We start from the raw sequence: 18,900 nt of genomic DNA, 5'->3' as shown, positions 1-18,900 counted from the left end.
GTGCTCTTAACCACTGAGCCATCTCTCCAGCCCTAGAAATGTGCTTTTTAGAGACACTTTAGGGCTTGCTTTTTAGAGCAACTTTGTACAGGGACTGTATAGCCTCTTCAGATCCCCAGAATCAAAAGAAATGGACGCTGGTGTCCTTTCCAGGGCGGCAGCCATGCTTGTGGCGCGTGCGTTGGGAAACCTCTTACCCTGGGGTTGATGGCGAAGGGCGCAGGTTATCTAAGGAAGTTAACTGGACAGTTGAGTTAGAGGCTTAAGCATTAGAATGGAAAGTTTCTTCATTGTTGGGGGGATGTCTACTGCCAGATCTGCCTGCTTCCCTGGCTGCCCTTCCCTGCCTTTCATCTGTGCACTCACAGCAGCTGCCAAATCCTGCTTGGTGATCCCAAAGTCTCACACATGAAAAGTTTTACATGATGATGATGATGATGACGACGACGACGATGATTGTGCGTGCGCATGCGAGCATGTGCAGGTAAATGTGGAGCCATAGAAAAAACTTCAGGAGTTGGCTCTTGCCTTCCATCCTGTTTTTGACGCAAGGTCTCTTGTCGATTCTCCTCTCTCTGCCTCCCACGTCCGTGTAAGAGTGCAGGGATTACAGCTGTGCCCTCAAGTCTGCCTTGTTTTACACGGGTTGTGGGGAATAAAAGCTGGGTCATTGGCTTTGTATGACAAAGGCTTTCTACCATTGAGTTATCTGGTTTCCTCCCCTCTAAAATTATTTTTGAAGATTTATTTATTTTTATTTGTATGCATGTGTGAGTGCCTGAAGAGGTGCCTGATCCCCTGGAACTGGGGTTATAGGTGGTGGTGAGTCACTCTGGCAGTATGAAGATTGTCATCTGGTAGATTCTGCAGTAGGTGCCCATATACCTACTGCAAGTACCATTAAAACAACAACAACAACAACAACAACAACAACAACAACAACAACATAGCCCCCTCTGGTGGTTTCAATGAAAATGGCCCCCATTGGCTCATCTATTTGACTGCTTGGCTCCCAGTTGGTAAAATTGTTTAGGAAGGATTAGGAGGTGTGGCCTTGATGGAGGAGGTGTGTCACTGGGGGTAGACTTTGAGGTTTTTTTTTTTTTTTTTTTTGGTTTTTCGAAACAGGGTTTCTCTGTGTAGCCCTGGCTGTCCTGGAAATCACTCTGTAGACCAGGCTAGCCTCGAACTTAGAAATCCGCCTGCCTCTGCCTCCCAAGTGCTGGGATTAAAGGCATGTGCCACCACCTCCTGGCGACTTTGAGATTTCAAAAGCTCAAACCATTCCCAGCATTCTCTCTGCCTTCTTGCTTGTAGAGCAAGATGTGAGCTCTCAGCTCATATGCCTTTACTGTCTGGACTCTAGTCCTCTGAAACTGTAAGCCCAATGAAACACTTTTTTGTTGTTGTTGTTGTTGTTTTTTGTTTGTTTTATTTTTTTCGAGACAGGGTTTCTCTCTATGTAGCCCTGGCTGTCCTGGAACTCACTCTGTAGACCAGGCTAGCCTCAAACTCTCGAACTCAGAGATCCGCCTGCTTCTGCCTCCCAAGTGCTGGGATTAAAGGCGTGCGCCACCACCGCCCGGCCGAAACGCTTTATTTTATAAGCTGTCTTAGTTATGATGTTTTGTTCCAGCAATTAAAAAGTAGCTAATACAACCTCAGGCAAATTTCTGTGTGTTAATACTATTTTGCCATTGCTCCTTTATACTAAACAACTTTTTTTTTTTTTTTCAGGGTCTCACGATTTCAGACTAGCTTCAAACTTTCTATGTGGAGCAAATGACCTTGAACTTCTAATCTTCTTGCCTCCATTTACCTTTCAGTGCCTATGTGGACCTACGCCATCACACACACTTTACTGAGTGCTGGGAATCCGGCTTGAGGTTCTGTGCATGCCGGGCAAGTACTGGGTCCTCCGAGCTTTATTCACAGCCTTTTCTTCTTTATACTTGAAAGCCAGTAGAAAATGGATGTATAATGCTTCACACACATTTCCTTGAGCATATTAATTACTTAATTCTCTCGGGGCTGGAGAGATGGCTCAGCGGTTAAGAGCACTGGCTGTTCTTCCAGAGGTCCTGAGTTCAATTCCCAGCAACCACTTGGTGGCTCACAACCATCTGTAATGCGAACTGATGCCCTCTTCTGGTGCGTCTGAAGATAGCTACAGTGTACTCATATAAATCAATGAAATATTTTTTAAAAATTACTTAATTCTCTTCTGGAATACACCCTTTGTGACAAAGGTGATGTTTATTTAAGTTTCTTTATTTTTAACTTGCTGTTTCGTCTAGATGCCCAATGATTTGTCTTCACTGAAGTTTGCCCTTCTCCTTGAAGTATGGTTGATACATAGGTAGGCTTGTTGAATTCTCTTTCAATGGGTAATTCTCAGTTGGATTTTTTTTCTTCTTTGGTTTATTCAGGGCTGGTGGAAGTGAACACTGGTGCAAGCATTGTAGAAGTCAGTGTGGAGTTTCCTCAGAAAGCTAGAAATAGATCTACCATGATCCAGGTATAACTACTCTCAATCCTAAAGGGCTGTCTGTCTACACTACTACAAAGATACGTCCTCATCCATGTTCACTGTTGCTCTATCCGTGATAGCCAGGAAACAGAAGCACCCTAGATGTTCATCAAGTGTTCGATGCCTAAAGAAAATGTGGTACATTTACACAGTGGGATATTACTCAGATGTTAAAAGGATGAAACCACGGTGGTGGCGCACGCCTTTAATCCCAGCACTTGGGAGGCAGAGGCAGGCGGATCTCTGAGTTTGAGAGTTCGAGGCTAGCCTGGTCTACAGAGTGAGTTCCAGGACAGCCAGGGCTACACAGAGAAACCCTGTCTCGAAAAAAACAAACAAACAAGCAAACAAACAAGAGGATTAAACCATGAAATGTTTAGGTGAATCGATGGAACTAGAAACAAAAATCATCCTGGGTGAGGAAACTCAGACCCAGAAAGACAAACATCACAAGGTTTTCTCTCATTTTTGGATGTTAGCTTTGAATCTTCAGATACAGATGTTTCTCTTGGAATATCTATAGAGGTCAGGAATTTAGTAAGTAGTCATTGTGAGGGAGGTAGAATGGAGTGGTATAACAGGTTTCTTCTTCTTAAAAAGAGATTTATTTGGATTCATTTTTATGTACACGTGTGGCTGCCTGCATGTATGCATGTGCATCACGTGTGTATCTGATGCCCACGGAGGCCAGTAGAGAACATTGCATCCCTTGGAACTGGAGTTCCAGGTGGTTGTGAGCCACTGCACACATGCTACTTCCTGAACCTGGGTCCTCTGCAGGACCAGCAAGTGTTGTTAACTGCTAAGGCATCTCTCTAGTGTGTCTTAGATAAGGTTTCTTGAATTATGAATTTTAGTACTTGTTGAGATTGCTCTGCAGGGGAAAAAGGCCCTTGTTTGTGCCTGCTGCCAGGGTGGAATAGATCCTCTCCATATTCTAGTTGCTGCTGAAGAGTTGACCTACTGTGCTTTCTAAGGCGCACCTGATTGCTGTAGAGGCTTCTGTTGAGACGTTCCAGGCTCCTGTTGCTTCCCTTCGCTTCTCTTTTGTACAGACTCAAACACTATGTAGGCTTCAAAGCTGCTTTGAGTTTCTCCTCAGCTGGTGCATTTTGTGGTCTGCGATGTGTCTTGTTATCTTGCTCTGGTTTTGCTCTTTAATTACCCTGTTTTCCGGTGGGGACTTGGGGTTATACAAATCTTCCACTGCCTCTCCTGAATGCTCTTCATTGGAATAATGACAAAAATCTCTTAATTCTTTTTGGAGAACTCATACTCCTTGGAACAATTAATACAAAGATGGACTGTCTTTAAACCTTAAGGAATGTATTTTTATCTCTAGGATTCTTTTTTTTTTTAAACTAAAACAACTGACCGTTTTATTTTTACATTTCACGATATAAGTGAAAAATCGCACTTTTATATATCATTTCTCCCTCCAAAAGTATTTTTCTCTCTGGAAGGGAAGTTCCTTGTCATGCATCTAGTAAACACTCAGGCTCAGCACCAAGATCTCCTTGTGAAACAGAACAAGAAATATAAAACGATAAAGAGCACTTCTGCTCTTATCTGTCTGGCCGGGTCATGGCAGGCCTCGTGGGCACCATCATAGGGAGGGTGGGAGGTCTGTCTCATCATTGGAGGCCCGGGCATCATGGGCTTGTGGCCTCCCATGGGTGGTCTCACCCCAGGAGCTGGTCCCACAGGCATCATCCCAGGAGGAGGGGGGCTCATCATTGACATCATGGGAGGAGGGCCTTCCATATGGGGTGCAGGCATGCCAGGCCGAGGAGCACCCGGGAGACTGTGGGAAGATGGGATCATGCTCCCTGCAGAGGGAGGAGCAGAGAATGGAGCTGGAGGGATCGTTCCTTGTTGAAATGCAGCCTTTGTTTCGTCAGCCTGCTCTTCCACCCATTTCTGGGAATAGTCTTTCACATTCTCTTTGTGTTTCCGACCACTGCAGTGTGTCTTCCTCACAGACGGAGAATCGTGGGTACGATATGTAATCATAGTAGTCACAATAAGACTTTCGCATGATGCTTCACAGGCCGTTGGCTACCCGGTCCCCTCCGCCAGGAACTCTAGGATTCTTTATCTAGGCGCCTTGTGATAAAAGTCAATAGGATGGTTGGTTAAGTTAGGAACGGTTGTATGGGGTTTTGTTTGAGGCAGCGTCTCACTGTGTAGCCTAGTCTGGCCAGACTCTTGGACTCTTTCTGCCTCAGCCTCAACCATGCTAAGATTATAGATGTGTACTACCACGCTTCACTTATTTTATGTTTTAAAAACTACTTGACTTCTAAAAGGAGAAGCTTTAATTTTTTTTTTTTTTTTATAAAAAGAAAATTTAATTGTCCAAGTGGCTAGAGCACAGTGAATTACGGTAAAGGTGGACGTCAGTTGGCATTGGGAAAGACCACGTGTAAAAATGGAGGAAAAAACAAAAACAAAACAAAAAAATCCTAGGCTAGAACAAAGAAGTAGGCTTCAGGCTTGGAAATGACTTTGGGCTAGGACAGGGAAGTTGGCTCAGATATTTTGGTCATCCTGATAAACCCTTAGAAACAGTGATCATGGGACTCTGTTTATTGTCCTGCTTGTTCTTTGACTATCTGTGTTTATTGTCTTGCTTGTTCTTGACTACTTGCATCTATTGTATTGCTATTTCCTCAACCTAGAACTGACCTTCTTTAATACTTGCTTGTAATTTAAATGGCATAAAAGCAAAAGAGGAGGAGGGAATGAGTTAGAGTGTTAATGGGGGGGATAGGGAGAGGGGATAACATCTGTAATGTAAATAAATAAAATATCGAATAAAAAAACCCAAGTTGGCCGGGTGGTGGTGGTGCACGCCTTTAATCCCAGCACTTGGGAGGCAGAGGCAGGCGGATTTCTGAGTTTGAGAGTTCGAGGCCAGTCTGGTCTACAGAGTGAGTTCCAGGACAGCCAGGGCTACACAGAAAAACCCTGTCTCGAAACAAAACAAAACAAAACAAAACAAAACAAAACAAAACAAAACAAAAACCTGAGTTAGTTAGGTGAAAGTATTGGTATATTTCATTTGTATAATATGTCAGAAAGCAGTTACATATTAGAGCTTAAAAGTAGAAATCTTGGTAAAACCAGGAGGTCATCTATAATTAGTCTAACTTTATAGGTTCATTTATCACACATTTTAATATATTTGCCCGATCATAACAATAACCATAACAGACATTTCTCTTACCTTTTCTTTGTAATGTAGGATAAATAAGATACTTGAAGAATACATGTGTTGGACCCTAGGATCCAAACCAGGGACACGCTTCCACAGAAACACTCACAGACAGGGGGTTTGATGTAAAAGCAAGAGGTTTATTGATAACCAGTGCACTGGGGTTCCCCCGCACGCAGGCTATAGGAATCTTGAGCTAAAGTTAAGAGCAGTTTTTATACAAATTTTCACAGAGTTCATGAGGGCAGTTTTACAATCACCTCTTAGACAATAACCACAAAGGCTGACCTCAAACAGCTGTTCCCAGGCCCGGTTTCTAGGTAACTCAGATTTGCACATTATCTTATGACAATGAGTGTTAGGTAAGTAGCTCCTGTTTACCCAGGTTTATTACACTAAGGGCCTAGCTTCCTGATAAACTTTAATCCTCTTATCTTGGGCCCTTCTCCTGGAATGTGTGTGTAAGTCTTTGGAACGTGCTTCTCCTGGGATATGTCTCTGTTGAAGTTAATTCTTAAGTTTAAACTGAGACCTGAGATTCTTTCACATGATAGGGAAGCTGTGGTTTGTCTTGAGTGTCACAGAAGACCACTGAGAAGAAATAAAAGCCATCCATGTCCTTAGAACAGAGAAGGAAGAGGAAATGGATATAGAAAGGATGCTATTTTTTGTTTCCCTAACAGATATGAGAAATATTGAACATTTCTAAAATAAAAAAATAAAAAAATTAGAGTTGTTTTTAAAAGATCACCCAGAGTCTATCTGAGCTATTTTAAATAACATAAGAAATCTAGAGGAATGTCCCCAATTTCATAAACAGTATAAGATTATAACAACCCCCACCTAAAACTGATAATAAAGAAAGAAGGAATGAAATCTTTGTCCCTATTCTTTGTCTTACCCGATGAGGGTAGATGAGAGAAAAGAGTGTCTTTTTGCATCAGGCACTAAGGAGATGGAAAGACTGACTAGGTCTGGCTAGGGATGGGTTAGGTAAACATTGCTACACAGACCAGAAAGGGTTACCCAAGTCTCTGGGAGGGAGGTGATCAGATAGGAGAGCCATCACTCTTATCTGCGACCACTGCCTAGCATCTCCCCAGTCATGCTTCCAAGGTCTTAGTCGGGGACTGCTCTAAACAAATACACCAAACCAGAGCATTTATAAACAGAAACTTAGGCTTTACATTTCTGGAGCCTAGGAAGGTCCTATTACTCACTTTTATGTCGTGTCAATGTAGAGGCATGCCTCTCACCTCAAGGAGGTAAAAGTTTGTTCTGTAGTCAAATATCAGTGACGATAGTCTGGGGACACAGAGTCAGTTTACCCCAAACTCCAGGTTTCAGTGTGGTAATAGTTTGATGATGTTTTTATAGTAATAGATCAAAGAAAGTCACAGATAAAGTCACTTTTAAAATGCCACTGGTGATACGTTTAGGTGGGCGGGGAACCGGGTGTGGTGTGGAAGAGGTCAGCTCAGGAACTTTGGAAAATTCCACCAAACCCCTTCTCTCCTGGAAGACAAAGGTCACAAAACATTTAGGCAAGGCACCCCTCCCCTCGAGAAGGAAGAGGCTAAGTAACATTCCTCAGACCACAGGGGGTGGGGAACTACGGGGGGGGGGGGAGGGGGGCGGGCAGAGCACGTGGACAAAGGACCAGACCATTGACCACCCACAGGCAGGGGAAGGCTCTGCCACCTCATTCCCTAAAGACCAATCAGTTTAAAAGTCACATTGTTCTGCCAGTCACATTGTGCCTAGCTGCAGTTTCTCTATGCTACCCTTGGAGACTCTATAAATGTCCGCTGAACAATGTTCACGGGGTCATCTCTACTTTTGGATGCAGGATGACCCCAGCATGTGTGAACAGTAAAAATTCCTCTTGCAAGCTGGGCAGTGGTGGCGCACACCTTTAATCCCAGCACTTGGGAGGCAGAGGCAGCCGGATTTCTGAGTTCGAGGCCAGGCTGGTCTACAGAGTGAGTTCCAGGACAGCCAGGACTACACAGAAAAACCCTGTCTCGAAAAACCAATAAATAAATAAATAAATAAATAAATATAAATAAATAAATAAAATAAATTCCTCTTGCTTTTGCAATGATCCCCGGGTCCCCTTTGTTCACTCAGGGTGTCCTCTGTAAACTGCGGCTCGTCAGAATCTTACAGTGTGTACCCATTTCTGCAGTCTGAAGACAGAGATTGGCAGCACTGTGAGTTTGAGGCTAGTCTGCTTTACATCGAGAGTTTCAGACCAGCAGGGCTACATAGTGAGACAAACAACAAAGAAAGAAAGGAAACCTCTGTGTACTGCCTGGTTTTGTTGAATCAACTTGACACAAGCTGGAGTTATCACAGAGAAAAGAGCCTCCCTTGAGAAAATGCCTCCATGAGATCCAGCTGTAAGGCATTTTCTCAATTAGTGATCAAGTGGGGAGGGTCCATTGTGGGTGGTGCCATCCCTGGGCTGGTAGTCTTGGGTTCTATAAGAAAGCAAGCTGAGCAAGCCAGGGGAAGCAAGCCAGTAAGTAATATCCCTCCATGGCCTCTGCATCAGCTCCTGCTTCCTGACCTGCTTGAATTCCAGTCCTGACTTCCTCTGGTGATGAACAGCAATGTGGAATCGTAAGCTGAATAAACCCTTTTCCCCCAATTTGCTTCTTGATTCATGATATTTCTGCAGGAATAGAAACCCTGACTAAGATACTCTTTGATAGTCTTCATGTGCTGTCACAAAGGTGTTAGGCTGGGGACAAGACAGCAACATTAAAAAGCTACAAAAGCACTAAGATAGACCAGCAGTGGACTTGTCACATTCAACCACATCACTGAAGTTTTAATCAGCACACCCTTCTGGCTGAGTGTGTGGAGGAAAGAGCTGTTCTCTTCAGGAGCCTTGGCTCACAGTAGCTTGACTGAAATGCCAGCAAGAACAACCGGAGGGAGCAATTATTTTAGTTCAGGGCTTCAGAGGTCTTAACTCACTGTCCTATGGCCCCATGCAGTTGTGTAGAGCATCATGCTAATGGGGCAGTGTTATCAGTGAAACTGTTTACCTCTTGACAGACAGGATGTGGAGAGCTGCAACAGGAAGGGCCGGGGAAGGAAGACCTCCCCCTGCAAGAACGTTCCCCTAGTGACCTGCCTCCTCTAACCAGACAGGAAGTCTTACCATGTCCCAAGAGTTGATTCACATTTTAATTCATCATATGATCAAATCATCCATTAGGTTAGAACCCTCATGATTCTACTGTCTCTAGAAACATCGTCACAGATATACTCACAAGTATGCCTTACTACTCTCCCACGCCTGTATCGATTGAGTCAGGCTGATAAGTTAACCAGCTCAAAGAGCCAGCTGATTAGCTGACAGGTTTGGAATCTAAGGCGGGCTCTTCACTTCAAAGGAGGCTTCTTGCTTCTGTGTACTCACATGGAGCTTGCTTAAGCTAACAGCAAGAGGTGATGCAGGGATGGCATCAGGAGAGAGTCTCCGCATAGCTGTGGAGCAAATTAGGAGCCAGAGCGAACTGCCAGGAGAGAACGCCTCAGGGTAGAGCTGCCTCGCTTGCTCACTCTTTACAGTGAGAGCCTTTTCTCTCAGACAGAAGATTGAGGAAGCTATCTATCTTCAAATTAGAATTACCTCTCAGTATTATGAAAGAATTGAGGATCTAAACGTCTTTGCATTTTTACTTGTAAGCCCAGCCATAATGTAAGAATTTGCATTTATATAGCGACATTCATCTAAGGCACAAATGTTCTTCTCTGGCACTAACTCATTAATCCTCCCAACAGCCTTGTGAAGGAGCAAGATTATTCCCATTTCACAAATACGGTGGGGGGTGGGAGGGAAGGAAGGAGCCACTGAGAGGGGCCAAGTGATTTGGGTGAGAATTGGTTGAACCTATGGAGGGATTAACAGTGGCATTAATGCAGTTCTCTTGGAAATGAGGTATGAGTGATTGGTTCAAGACAGGTTGGTACTCAAATACCTCAGAAGTTTTTAGTAAATTACCACCTCACTTTGGCTTTATAACCAACAGACTCTGATTATTATTCAGGTTTTAGTCCACCTGAATGACGAATAACCCAATTTATGTCATGGGGATTTCAAGTTCTATTTCTGACTATTAACTTTAGAGCCCAGGAGTCACAGACTCTAAAAAAGAATTATGAGATCAGGGCAATACTGAAAGAAAGGCTCTCAGCTTAAATCCATGACAAACAGCAAATTTTAGCTTCTGAACTCCCAGAAGCCAACTTTAAGGATTTAGAGTCAGGGCGGTGGTATGAGCCTGTATCCCCAGCTATCTGCAGTTCAAAGTTTTGTGGGGGTATCCACTGGAAAGACTACTTAGACTCTGGCTTAAGCCAATAGAAAGTCTTTGTTAGCTGACTGATGTCTACACTGAGTGTTCGGGATCCCAGTGTAGCCTCAAGCCTTTCCCCAAGGTGGGTTTTTAAACACAAAACCTCATCCTGGGTTGACATATCTCAATTAGCAAAAACATCTAGTGGGAAGCTGAACCACAGAAGCAAACAAAGCAAGGTTAGTATATTTAGGGACTTTCCCAGAACTATGGTCTTTGATGGCTTAGGTCTTTGTTTTCCTTTGGGCAGGTGGTACTGTCTCTATGAGTTTTACAGCCTGAATGGTACTTTCATCATGGAATCAGTTGCGCTAAGATCTGGAGGCCTACAAAGGCCTGGGTGTCTGTTATATTCCCCACTCATTCTATGGGTTCAATTCATCAAATTGTGAAATCTGGGGGCAGCGGTTATATTGTCTTTTTAGCATTAGGATTTCTATCTTACATAGATAATTAGGCCTTTGAGCAAGCAGGGTTCTATAATGAGAGCTAGGAGTAAAAAGATTAATGGCCTAGCCATGACTGTAAGTAGAGTAGTTAATGGGGGGGGGGGCACCCAGGAGAACAAAGATTAGTACTAGTTGTTAGATTCTTGACATCTTTATTTTTTAGGTTATTTTTGACCATGATAAACTAATTATCCCTGACTGGCTGGCATGGAAGCAACACGTTTCTCCCAGTGCCATACAGAGACGTCCTTGTCTCATAAAGATGTGGTACAATTGTAGGAATTTCAGGTCTAAGTTTAAACTTAAAATTGAAAGAATCCCACTGTTCCCAGGACACATCCCAGGAGGAGCACATTCTTTGGTCAGAGGACACCTGCTGGATTAACATTCAGAGGAGGAAGGGAGAGGCTGATTAACATTCCTCAGACCACAGGGAAGGGAACCCACTTGCAGGTGGGGAAAGCCCAGAGCTTGTAGACACATTCCAGGGGAACCAAGATGAGAGGTAATCAGGAAGCTAGACCCTTATTGTAATAAACCTGGGCAAACGGAAGACACTCATTGTCATAAAAATAATGTGCAAATCTGAGTCACCTGGAGACCGGACCTGGGAAGGTCAGCCTTTGTGGTTGCCCTCATAAACTCTGTATAAAAACTGCTCCCAGCTTTGTCTCGGGGTTCCTCTTGCCTGCATGTGATGGAACCCCGGTGCACCAATAAACCTCATGTTATTGCATCGAATCCTCTGTCCGTGAGTGCTTCGGGGGTGGGGGGGTTCCTGGTTTGGATCTTAGAATCCAACACAATCCTTTTCAGTTCTAAAGAAAAACCTTGGCTAAAGAATAACTGGGGTTCCAGATGGGAAGCTGAATTTTCTAGATGGTCTAGTCTGTGTCTACTTAAACACTGAGTGCCTTAAAGTTTTAATCTCTCATAACTATGTCTGAAGTTCCAACTGCAGTAGAGTCCATGATACCTGGCCCCATCAGTAGGGGAATGAGACTGGGGATGGCTCATTGTGCATGGGGAAGCCCAGAATCTAGATTGAGGTGGGCCCTGCCCTCTTTTCTATTATATAAGAGGAGTACCTGTGGCATAACATGCACAAAGATGCAAAAGAGTGGGTTCTCCTCCTGTGTAAACAATTCAGAAATGCACACTTTGTCAAGCTGTTAGTGCAAGCAAGCCAGGTAGACTCTGGAGCCTGGAAATACATTTTATTGCCATTTCTGAAATTAGCCTGCTATCTATGGCAACAGGAATCTGCATAGGGAGAACTATCCAGGGGATATCTTTGAGACATTAAACAGTCACTCTTACCTTGGAGGTCCCCTTCCCCACTGTGATCTTAGACAGCTCCCACTTACAGCTATTAGGGTTAGAAGTGGAGTTTATTGTTTGATTAGTTTCAATCCCAACATAATATGACAGCTTGAGGTCTAGGCACAGCTAGCAGTCCTGACTTATGTCTGATTGAGAATTGTTATGGAAATGATACATTCTTTTTAGCATCCTGACCACTGATGGGCTGGCTTCTGTTGCATCCAGGACCTTTATCCCTGAGGTTCCTGAAGGAAGTCCTGGGAAAGTTGGAGTTTTGAGGCCTACGGTCTTGTATTTCAGAGGTACCCAGATGGGTTGGTTTGAGCCAATGGTGTAGGTTTCTCTTGGATAGTAAATTTGCTACCTGGATCTGGATCATTTAGGCATAACCTGACTCCTCAGGTTATTTTCTTTTTTTTTTTTACTTAAAAAATTATTTATTTTATGTATAATTTAAGTATATGTATAGCTATCTTCAAACACACCAGAAGAGGGTATCAGACCTCATTATGGATGGTTGTGAGCCACCATGTGGTTGCTGGGAATTGAACTCAGGACCTCTGGAAGAACAGTCAGTGCTCTTAACCACTGAGCCGTCTCTCCAGCCCCAGACTCCTCAGATTCTAATGTTTTCCCAATGATCTTTAGCTTCCTGTCAGACCCTAGCCTTTGTGGATATTGAATTGCATTGTGTATGACCACAGATAGGTCCTATAAAGAGATAGTATGCTCTTAGGAGAACTTGGTTTTGTAATCTCTCTGGGCACAATGATATTTGCTTGGCTTCTTGCTGTTCAGAGTGTCGGGAGGGGGATCAGCCAGGCAGGCATTGTACTAAATAAACCAGAGCCCTTTCTTTTTAGTGATGAACCCACAGCCCCAGGGGTGCGCTCCTCCCTGGGAGTGAGTGAACCATCCATTCCCCAGTAGCCTCTGGATGTCATATTTTACAGAACTCTATCTGGAAGGTGGGTTGGGTCTCAGTGGATAGGTTGGCTCTGAGTTCCCTGGGTCTGCTCATTTTAATTCTGGCTTATGGGAGAAAAACAAACGACAAACTAACATCTCATCTTTAGGGGGTCAGAGGGCATGGTGATGACCCATCTATCATCATCCTCTCTGGCCTTTTTCATCTGGGTGTGGTTGGCCCACAGGGTGACATCAGCGACCATCATTGCTATTTTGGATTGAGATTCTGTTTACCCACCCAAAGTCTCCAGGCTGGAATTTGGCAGGCTTGGACACAGGCAAGGACTAACTGTCTAATGAATAGTCTTATTAGTTGCAGGGTCTGTAACGATTTGAGGAAGAAATGGATAGAAGTTGAAACTGGACTTTTGGCTACTTTTTGGGTTCCTTTCCCTTCAGCCCTTCTCCACCCAATCCCTTCCAACCGCTCAACACTAGGCAGGAGAGGGAGAAGGCTAGAGGGGAAGGGGGGCGTTGATCTTGATAGACTCCTTCTTTCCTTCTTGCTGATTAAGGGAGTAGGGTTCTTTGGGGCAATGTTGATTTTCGTCATTAGGATATCTCCAGCAACCAGCAGCCAGATACCACCCCTCTCAGGGCTCTGGCATTTTGATACCTTCTCCAGAGTCCTCAGTATTCCAAACATCTTACACTTGCAGAAATTATCTGCAGCTGGCAAAAATCATGTTCTTGACAGAGTGGGAGGCAAATCACAGTCTGCTCCTGAGGACAATCTGAAGCAGCTCCATAGCCCACACCTGGGATTCAAACAAAAACATATTCTTAGAACATCTCTGCGTTTTAAAAGAAACCAAATTTCTCACTACAAGTAATTCTTGATATGACGCCCTTAGTAGGGTAAAGGGTAGAGATTTGCCCAATTTTTTCTGGTTTCAAGGATATACTTTTAAAGGTTTATTTATGTAATCTTTTTTTTGTGTGTGTACTTTGTGTTCTACAGGCATAATGGAGTTTTTAATCAGCATTTAGAACCTTTGTCTAATTTAGGTGAGCCAGGCAATGGTGGCACACGCCTTTAATCCTAGCACTTGGAAGGCAGAGGCAGGTAGACCAGCCTGGTCTACAGAGTGAGTTCCAGGACAGCCAAGGCTATACAGAGAGACCCTGTCTCGAAAAAAAAAATTAAAACAAAACAAAACAAAATAAAAATTTAGGAGAACTATGGCCCTGAGGGCAGGACCATTGTTGGACCCCCAGGGAGAGGGGTAACCAAAATCTAGGAATGTTTTTTGGGATTGAGTAACTCGGCAGTTTTGGTTGCCTCCAGATGTGTGGCCTGGTGGAGCTTGGAGTCCACCTGTCGTCTGATAACAATGAAAAGTACGAGTCTCTCACCTGGCAAGACCATCACCCATTTGTCTCCTGTTTGGCATCTTTTCTTTTTGTCCACTTGTGTGTGTGTGTGTGTGTGTGTGTGTAGGCTGGGCCCTAGATTAATTTAGGTTCAGGCAGGTAAACAAGATTTGAAGAGGTCCAACTGGTTTTAGGGCCACCCTAGGATGGCCAAGTCAGCTGTCCTGTTCCCTTGGGCCTCCGGGGATTCCCCTTTTTGGTTTCCTTTCCCGCTGAGGTAAGTGTAAGTGTTCTTGTTCAGATGGGAGGGTATTCTAGGACTCAGAAGCCCAGGAACCATATAGCTCTGAGGGGAGAAGGTATCCCAATGGAAGGGCAACCTTGAGACATCGGGGGCTCAGGAACCTTATAGCTCTGAGGTGGGACAGTGTCCCAAGGACAGGACATTCTGAGACATGGGGGCCCAGGAACCACATAACTCTGAGAGGAATGTCCTTAGCTCTCAGGGAAGAGTATCCCAGCGGAGCTGAGGAGCCGAGGAGCCTCCGTCCTGCTCCTTTTCTTGATTGCTTCATTTTTACGTTTGTTTCTCTGATGATAGAGTCACAGCAAGTAGAAAAATCTCATGAAAGAGATTTATTGGAGGGTCCAGAGTGTGGAGGTATAAATTGCTCCTAGGAGCGGACAGCAAGGAATTGGACAAAGGACAGGGCTTATATAGGATTTCTGAGGGCAGAGATTTCCAGATCGAGGATTGGTGGGATTTCTAGTCCTGAGCTTGGGGAGCTCAGGGATTGGTGGGTTTCCGGTTTTCCTGCTTAGGGATTGGTAGCTTTTTTTTTACCCCCCCCCCCTTCCCTGAATCAGGCCCATGGGTTAGGATGGGAAATCCTTCCCTGCTGCAGCCACCTTTTGCTGAGGAGCTATCTCTATGGGGCTGCTGGGGTTGGGGAGAGAAGGCCGGAGAGGAGGTGTCACCACTGTGGACAGCTCCTCTTGACAGCAGAAAGCTGAGACAGGAAAGGCATTGCTACTGTGAATAGCTCTAGAGGGGCAGCTCGTGCTGAGGTGGGAAAGGTGACGTGCAATATGGATAGCTCCTGGGATGGCTGAGAAGATGTAGTGATGCCACCATTTGACAGGAGCCATCATTTTGTACGGCTTCCGTGGGACATTTTTCTGCACTTGGCCTGTCACCACAGGAAGGAGGAGCCTGCCACCGTGGGAGGGAGGGGCCTGTCGCTGCTTTGATGTTTTTCGTGGTGCAGTGGCTTTTGTGGTGCACCGCTCAGGGACCACAGTAAGAAACCTCTCTCTCCTATAGAGTGTACCATAGATACCGGCTGTAGCAAATACCTACCAACTGTCTGTGTGTACAGTCTTTCTTCCAGTGAAATGCCTGGGTTACTACCAGGTGGAGGTTTTTGGGTTCCTCTGGGTGACCTGGCAGGACCAAAAGGATTTGGGTCTGCAGCAAGAGAGTACCGGGTCTTCAGCTGGGAGCGTGGCGGGTGAAGGTCGCTGATCAATAATACAATGTATGTGTTGGGGGAACTGGTGAGGTTGTCTGGGGTTTCATGTTTTAGACACCCAAGTCCAAAAGAGGTCCAATTGATTTCACGGAAGATCCAGAGTTTTTCTGTTTGAGGAACAGATATCATATCTGGTCTTATTCCGTAAAACTCTCCTTTGGGCCATGGCAGCTGATGCTTACCATAGATGCTAGGATCGTCATAGCAACAGCAGCAGCACCAGCAGCAGTCAATGGTGGAAGTGGGGCACAGCTCAGCAGGACCGCTGTGAGCCTCTGCAAAGTCGTTCCAGGGGCAACAGTGGGTGGCTGTGGTCCCAGGACAGCTCATGGTTCCTTTATTTTAGATCTGTTTCTCCAACCAAGTGACAGAAGCACACACAGATACACACAGATACACACAGATACACACAGATACACAGACACACACACACACAGACACACACACACACACACACACACACACCAATAGCAAAGTCATCCAGGGGTGTCCACCACACATTCATACTCCTCAATAGATCTGGAAAGTTGAGTGAGGTTTCACAAGGATCTTGGACCCTGGATCAGCAGCCAAGACTGACTTTTTTTTTTTTTTTTGGTATCCTAAACAGAAGGCATCTTAACCAGACTTACCTCCAGAGGTGACAGACCAGGAGACTTTCTAATTTGGTCCCTTTTGAGGTGGATGTCAGTGATTGATGAAAGCAAGTCCTGGGACCTTGGAGTATTTCAGGTTGTGAATTCCCTAGAAGCCCTTTGACTACCGACCAAACTCTTCCCCACTCTGGAAATCCTGGTGGAACCTTCCAGAAGCATTGTGAGCTATTCACCAGAGAAGACTATTCAGACATGTGTTTAAGCCAATAGAAGGTCTTTATTAGCCAGCCAGCAACCATTCTGGGTGTTAGAGATCTCAGTGCAGCTCTGAGCTTTCCTCAGGGTAAGTTTTTAAGTACAAAACCATAACCTGGGTTGATACACCTCAATTAGCAAGAACTGTTAGCCATAGCAGAAGTACAGAAGCTAAAAGCAAGGTTAGTACATTTAGAGATTTTTCCTGAACTATGGACTTTGATGAATTAGGTCTTTGTTTCTGTCTTGGCAGGTGGAGTTGTCTATGTGCTGAGTTTTGCAACGTGAATGGCATTCCCTTCATGGAGTCGGTTGTGCTAAGGTCTGGGGGGCTTTTAAAAATTTTGCAAGTATTATGAGCCCAGTAATTTGAAGTTGGTATGAACCACATACTCCTATTACATACATACATACATACACACACACACACACACACACACACACACACACACACACATACATACACACTAGTAATGATAAAGATTTGGGGGCATTCAGTTTGTTTAAGAAACATGCTAACGGGCTGGGCAGTGGTGGCACACGCCTTTAATCCCAGCACTTGGGAGGCAGAGGCAGGCGGATTTCTGAGTTCGAGGCCATCCTGGTCTACAGAGTGAGTTCCAGGACAGCCCGGGCTATACAAAGAAACCCTGTCTCGAAAAACCAAAACCAAAAAAAAACCAAAAAAAACAAAACATGCTAACGGAATTTACAGAAAATTAGAAATTTCATAAATGATTATTGTATAGATTGTAGCTCTGGGACATGGTCTTTATCACTTTGGTCCTTCTTTCTGTGAAACTATGTAGAATATACTTCAGAACTGTCTCCTCAGGGACAAAAGAGTTGAAGTGATTTTTTTTTTTTTTTTTTTGCCTGTTTGTTTTTCCTTACATAGGATTTGTTTGTTGTGAGACAGGGTCTTACTACACAGTTGGTACTGGCCAGGAACAGTGTGTAGCTCGTCTTGCCTTCCACCTAGTGACTCTTCTCTTTCAGCTCCGCCACTACTAGTGTCACAGGTATACTGGACCATGCCTGGTGAGACGGGATTTTTTTTTTTACTTACCAATTCCTGCTCTTCAGACGAGCATAGCTCCTATGACACACCAGCCTGCTCTGTGCTCAATCAGAATAGCTACAGCCTGCTCTGTGCTCAATCAGAATAGCTCCTGCAGGCAGAGGAACCCCTCCCCCCCCCCCCACAGGCATGCTAGGAAGCCCATGCTAATGCTGACAGCTCACACCTAGAACTACCTGTGGACCTCAGAGTGCAGGCAGAGGGTAAGATCAAGGCCCTGATACGTCTGCTACCACATTCAATTATTCACCGCTTACCGAATACGTTATGACATAGCGGATGCTTTGTCAGCTGGGGCAGTTTCTCTGAAGTATACGTTTTGATGATGATATTCTCCACAGCATCCTCTTGTAAGTTAGACATGTTTCAAACAGGTTACCATATGAGGAGAAATGCAGAGAAACTTGGAAGTGAGCTCGAGGTGGAAAAACACATTGTATTGATTTTTTTTTTTGTCAACTTGGTTTGACTGAAGTGGTGATTCCCCAGCCAGCCTGGTTCTCTCATTGAGTCCCAGCATCTGGGTTAGGCTGGTGTGTGCAGCCAGGAAGGGCAGGCTCCCCCTTCTCTATGCAGCAACCCTGCTTCAGTTATGTTTCAATTCTTTTTCCACCTACTCGCTATTTCTGAAGCTGATTTAGGTTCAGACTTCTCTCTTAAACTGACTAAAAAAAAATCTATGTGCTTTTTTCATACCACTTTGCCTGCTTTTTTTCCGTTTTCAACCTGATACTCCACTGTCAGGGTCTTCCCTGTGACACAGTTCATATAGTGTCTCCATCCCTGGTCCAGCACTCTCACAAGGATGTTCTTCTCTGATGACTCTGGTCTTCTAAGACTTACCACTCTTGTTCTATATTCATAAAATGTCGTGCTCTGTTCTGATGGTTTTTTTTTTTTTTTTTTTTGGTTTGGTTTTTCAAGACAGGGTTTCTCTGTGTAGCCCTGGCTGTCCTGGAACTCACTCTGTAGACCAGGCTAGCCTCGAACTCTCATGTTCTGATATTCAAAGTGAAGGGGAGATGGATTTTCCTTTAGGTTAGTAGATTCTTAATGAGGAAAGACAAGCCCCTGCCTGCTTCACCTTGTGACTGCCTCCCTGGTAGCATTTAGACAGAACTCTCCGGAGTCAATGCAGTAATGGAATAATAGTGGGGAAAAAACTGAGAGTTGATGATCCATTTGCTTGAGTTGAGAAGCCGTCCTCTGAGGTGAACAACAGCATCTCGAAAGATGCAGCAGCAGTAGGAGCGGCAGGGCT

The 18,900-nt window shown here is 44.6% G+C and overlaps 1 protein-coding gene across 1 annotated transcript in view; it reads right to left on the bottom strand.

Annotated features, from left to right (window-relative positions):
- Tex15 (testis expressed 15, meiosis and synapsis associated) overlaps positions 1-18,002 on the bottom strand; it is a 121,482-nt gene extending 103,480 nt beyond the window's left edge. Inside the window, exons 1-2 of the mRNA XM_028768145.1 lie at positions 17,897-18,002; positions 15,536-15,814 (exon numbers count right to left, since the gene is read on the bottom strand). Of these exons, the coding sequence (XP_028623978.1) occupies positions 15,536-15,814; positions 17,897-18,002 (385 nt within the window). The remainder of the gene's footprint in view (positions 1-15,535; positions 15,815-17,896) is intronic.
- Between the last annotated feature and the right edge of the window lie 898 nt (positions 18,003-18,900).

Source organism: Grammomys surdaster, unplaced genomic scaffold (assembly GCF_004785775.1).
Source record: "Grammomys surdaster isolate TR1022 unplaced genomic scaffold, NIH_TR_1.0 185, whole genome shotgun sequence".
Taxonomy (NCBI): domain Eukaryota; kingdom Metazoa; phylum Chordata; class Mammalia; order Rodentia; family Muridae; genus Grammomys; species Grammomys surdaster.
The sequence above is the reverse complement of the archived record's forward strand: the minus strand, read 5'-3'. Positions and strand labels throughout refer to the sequence as shown.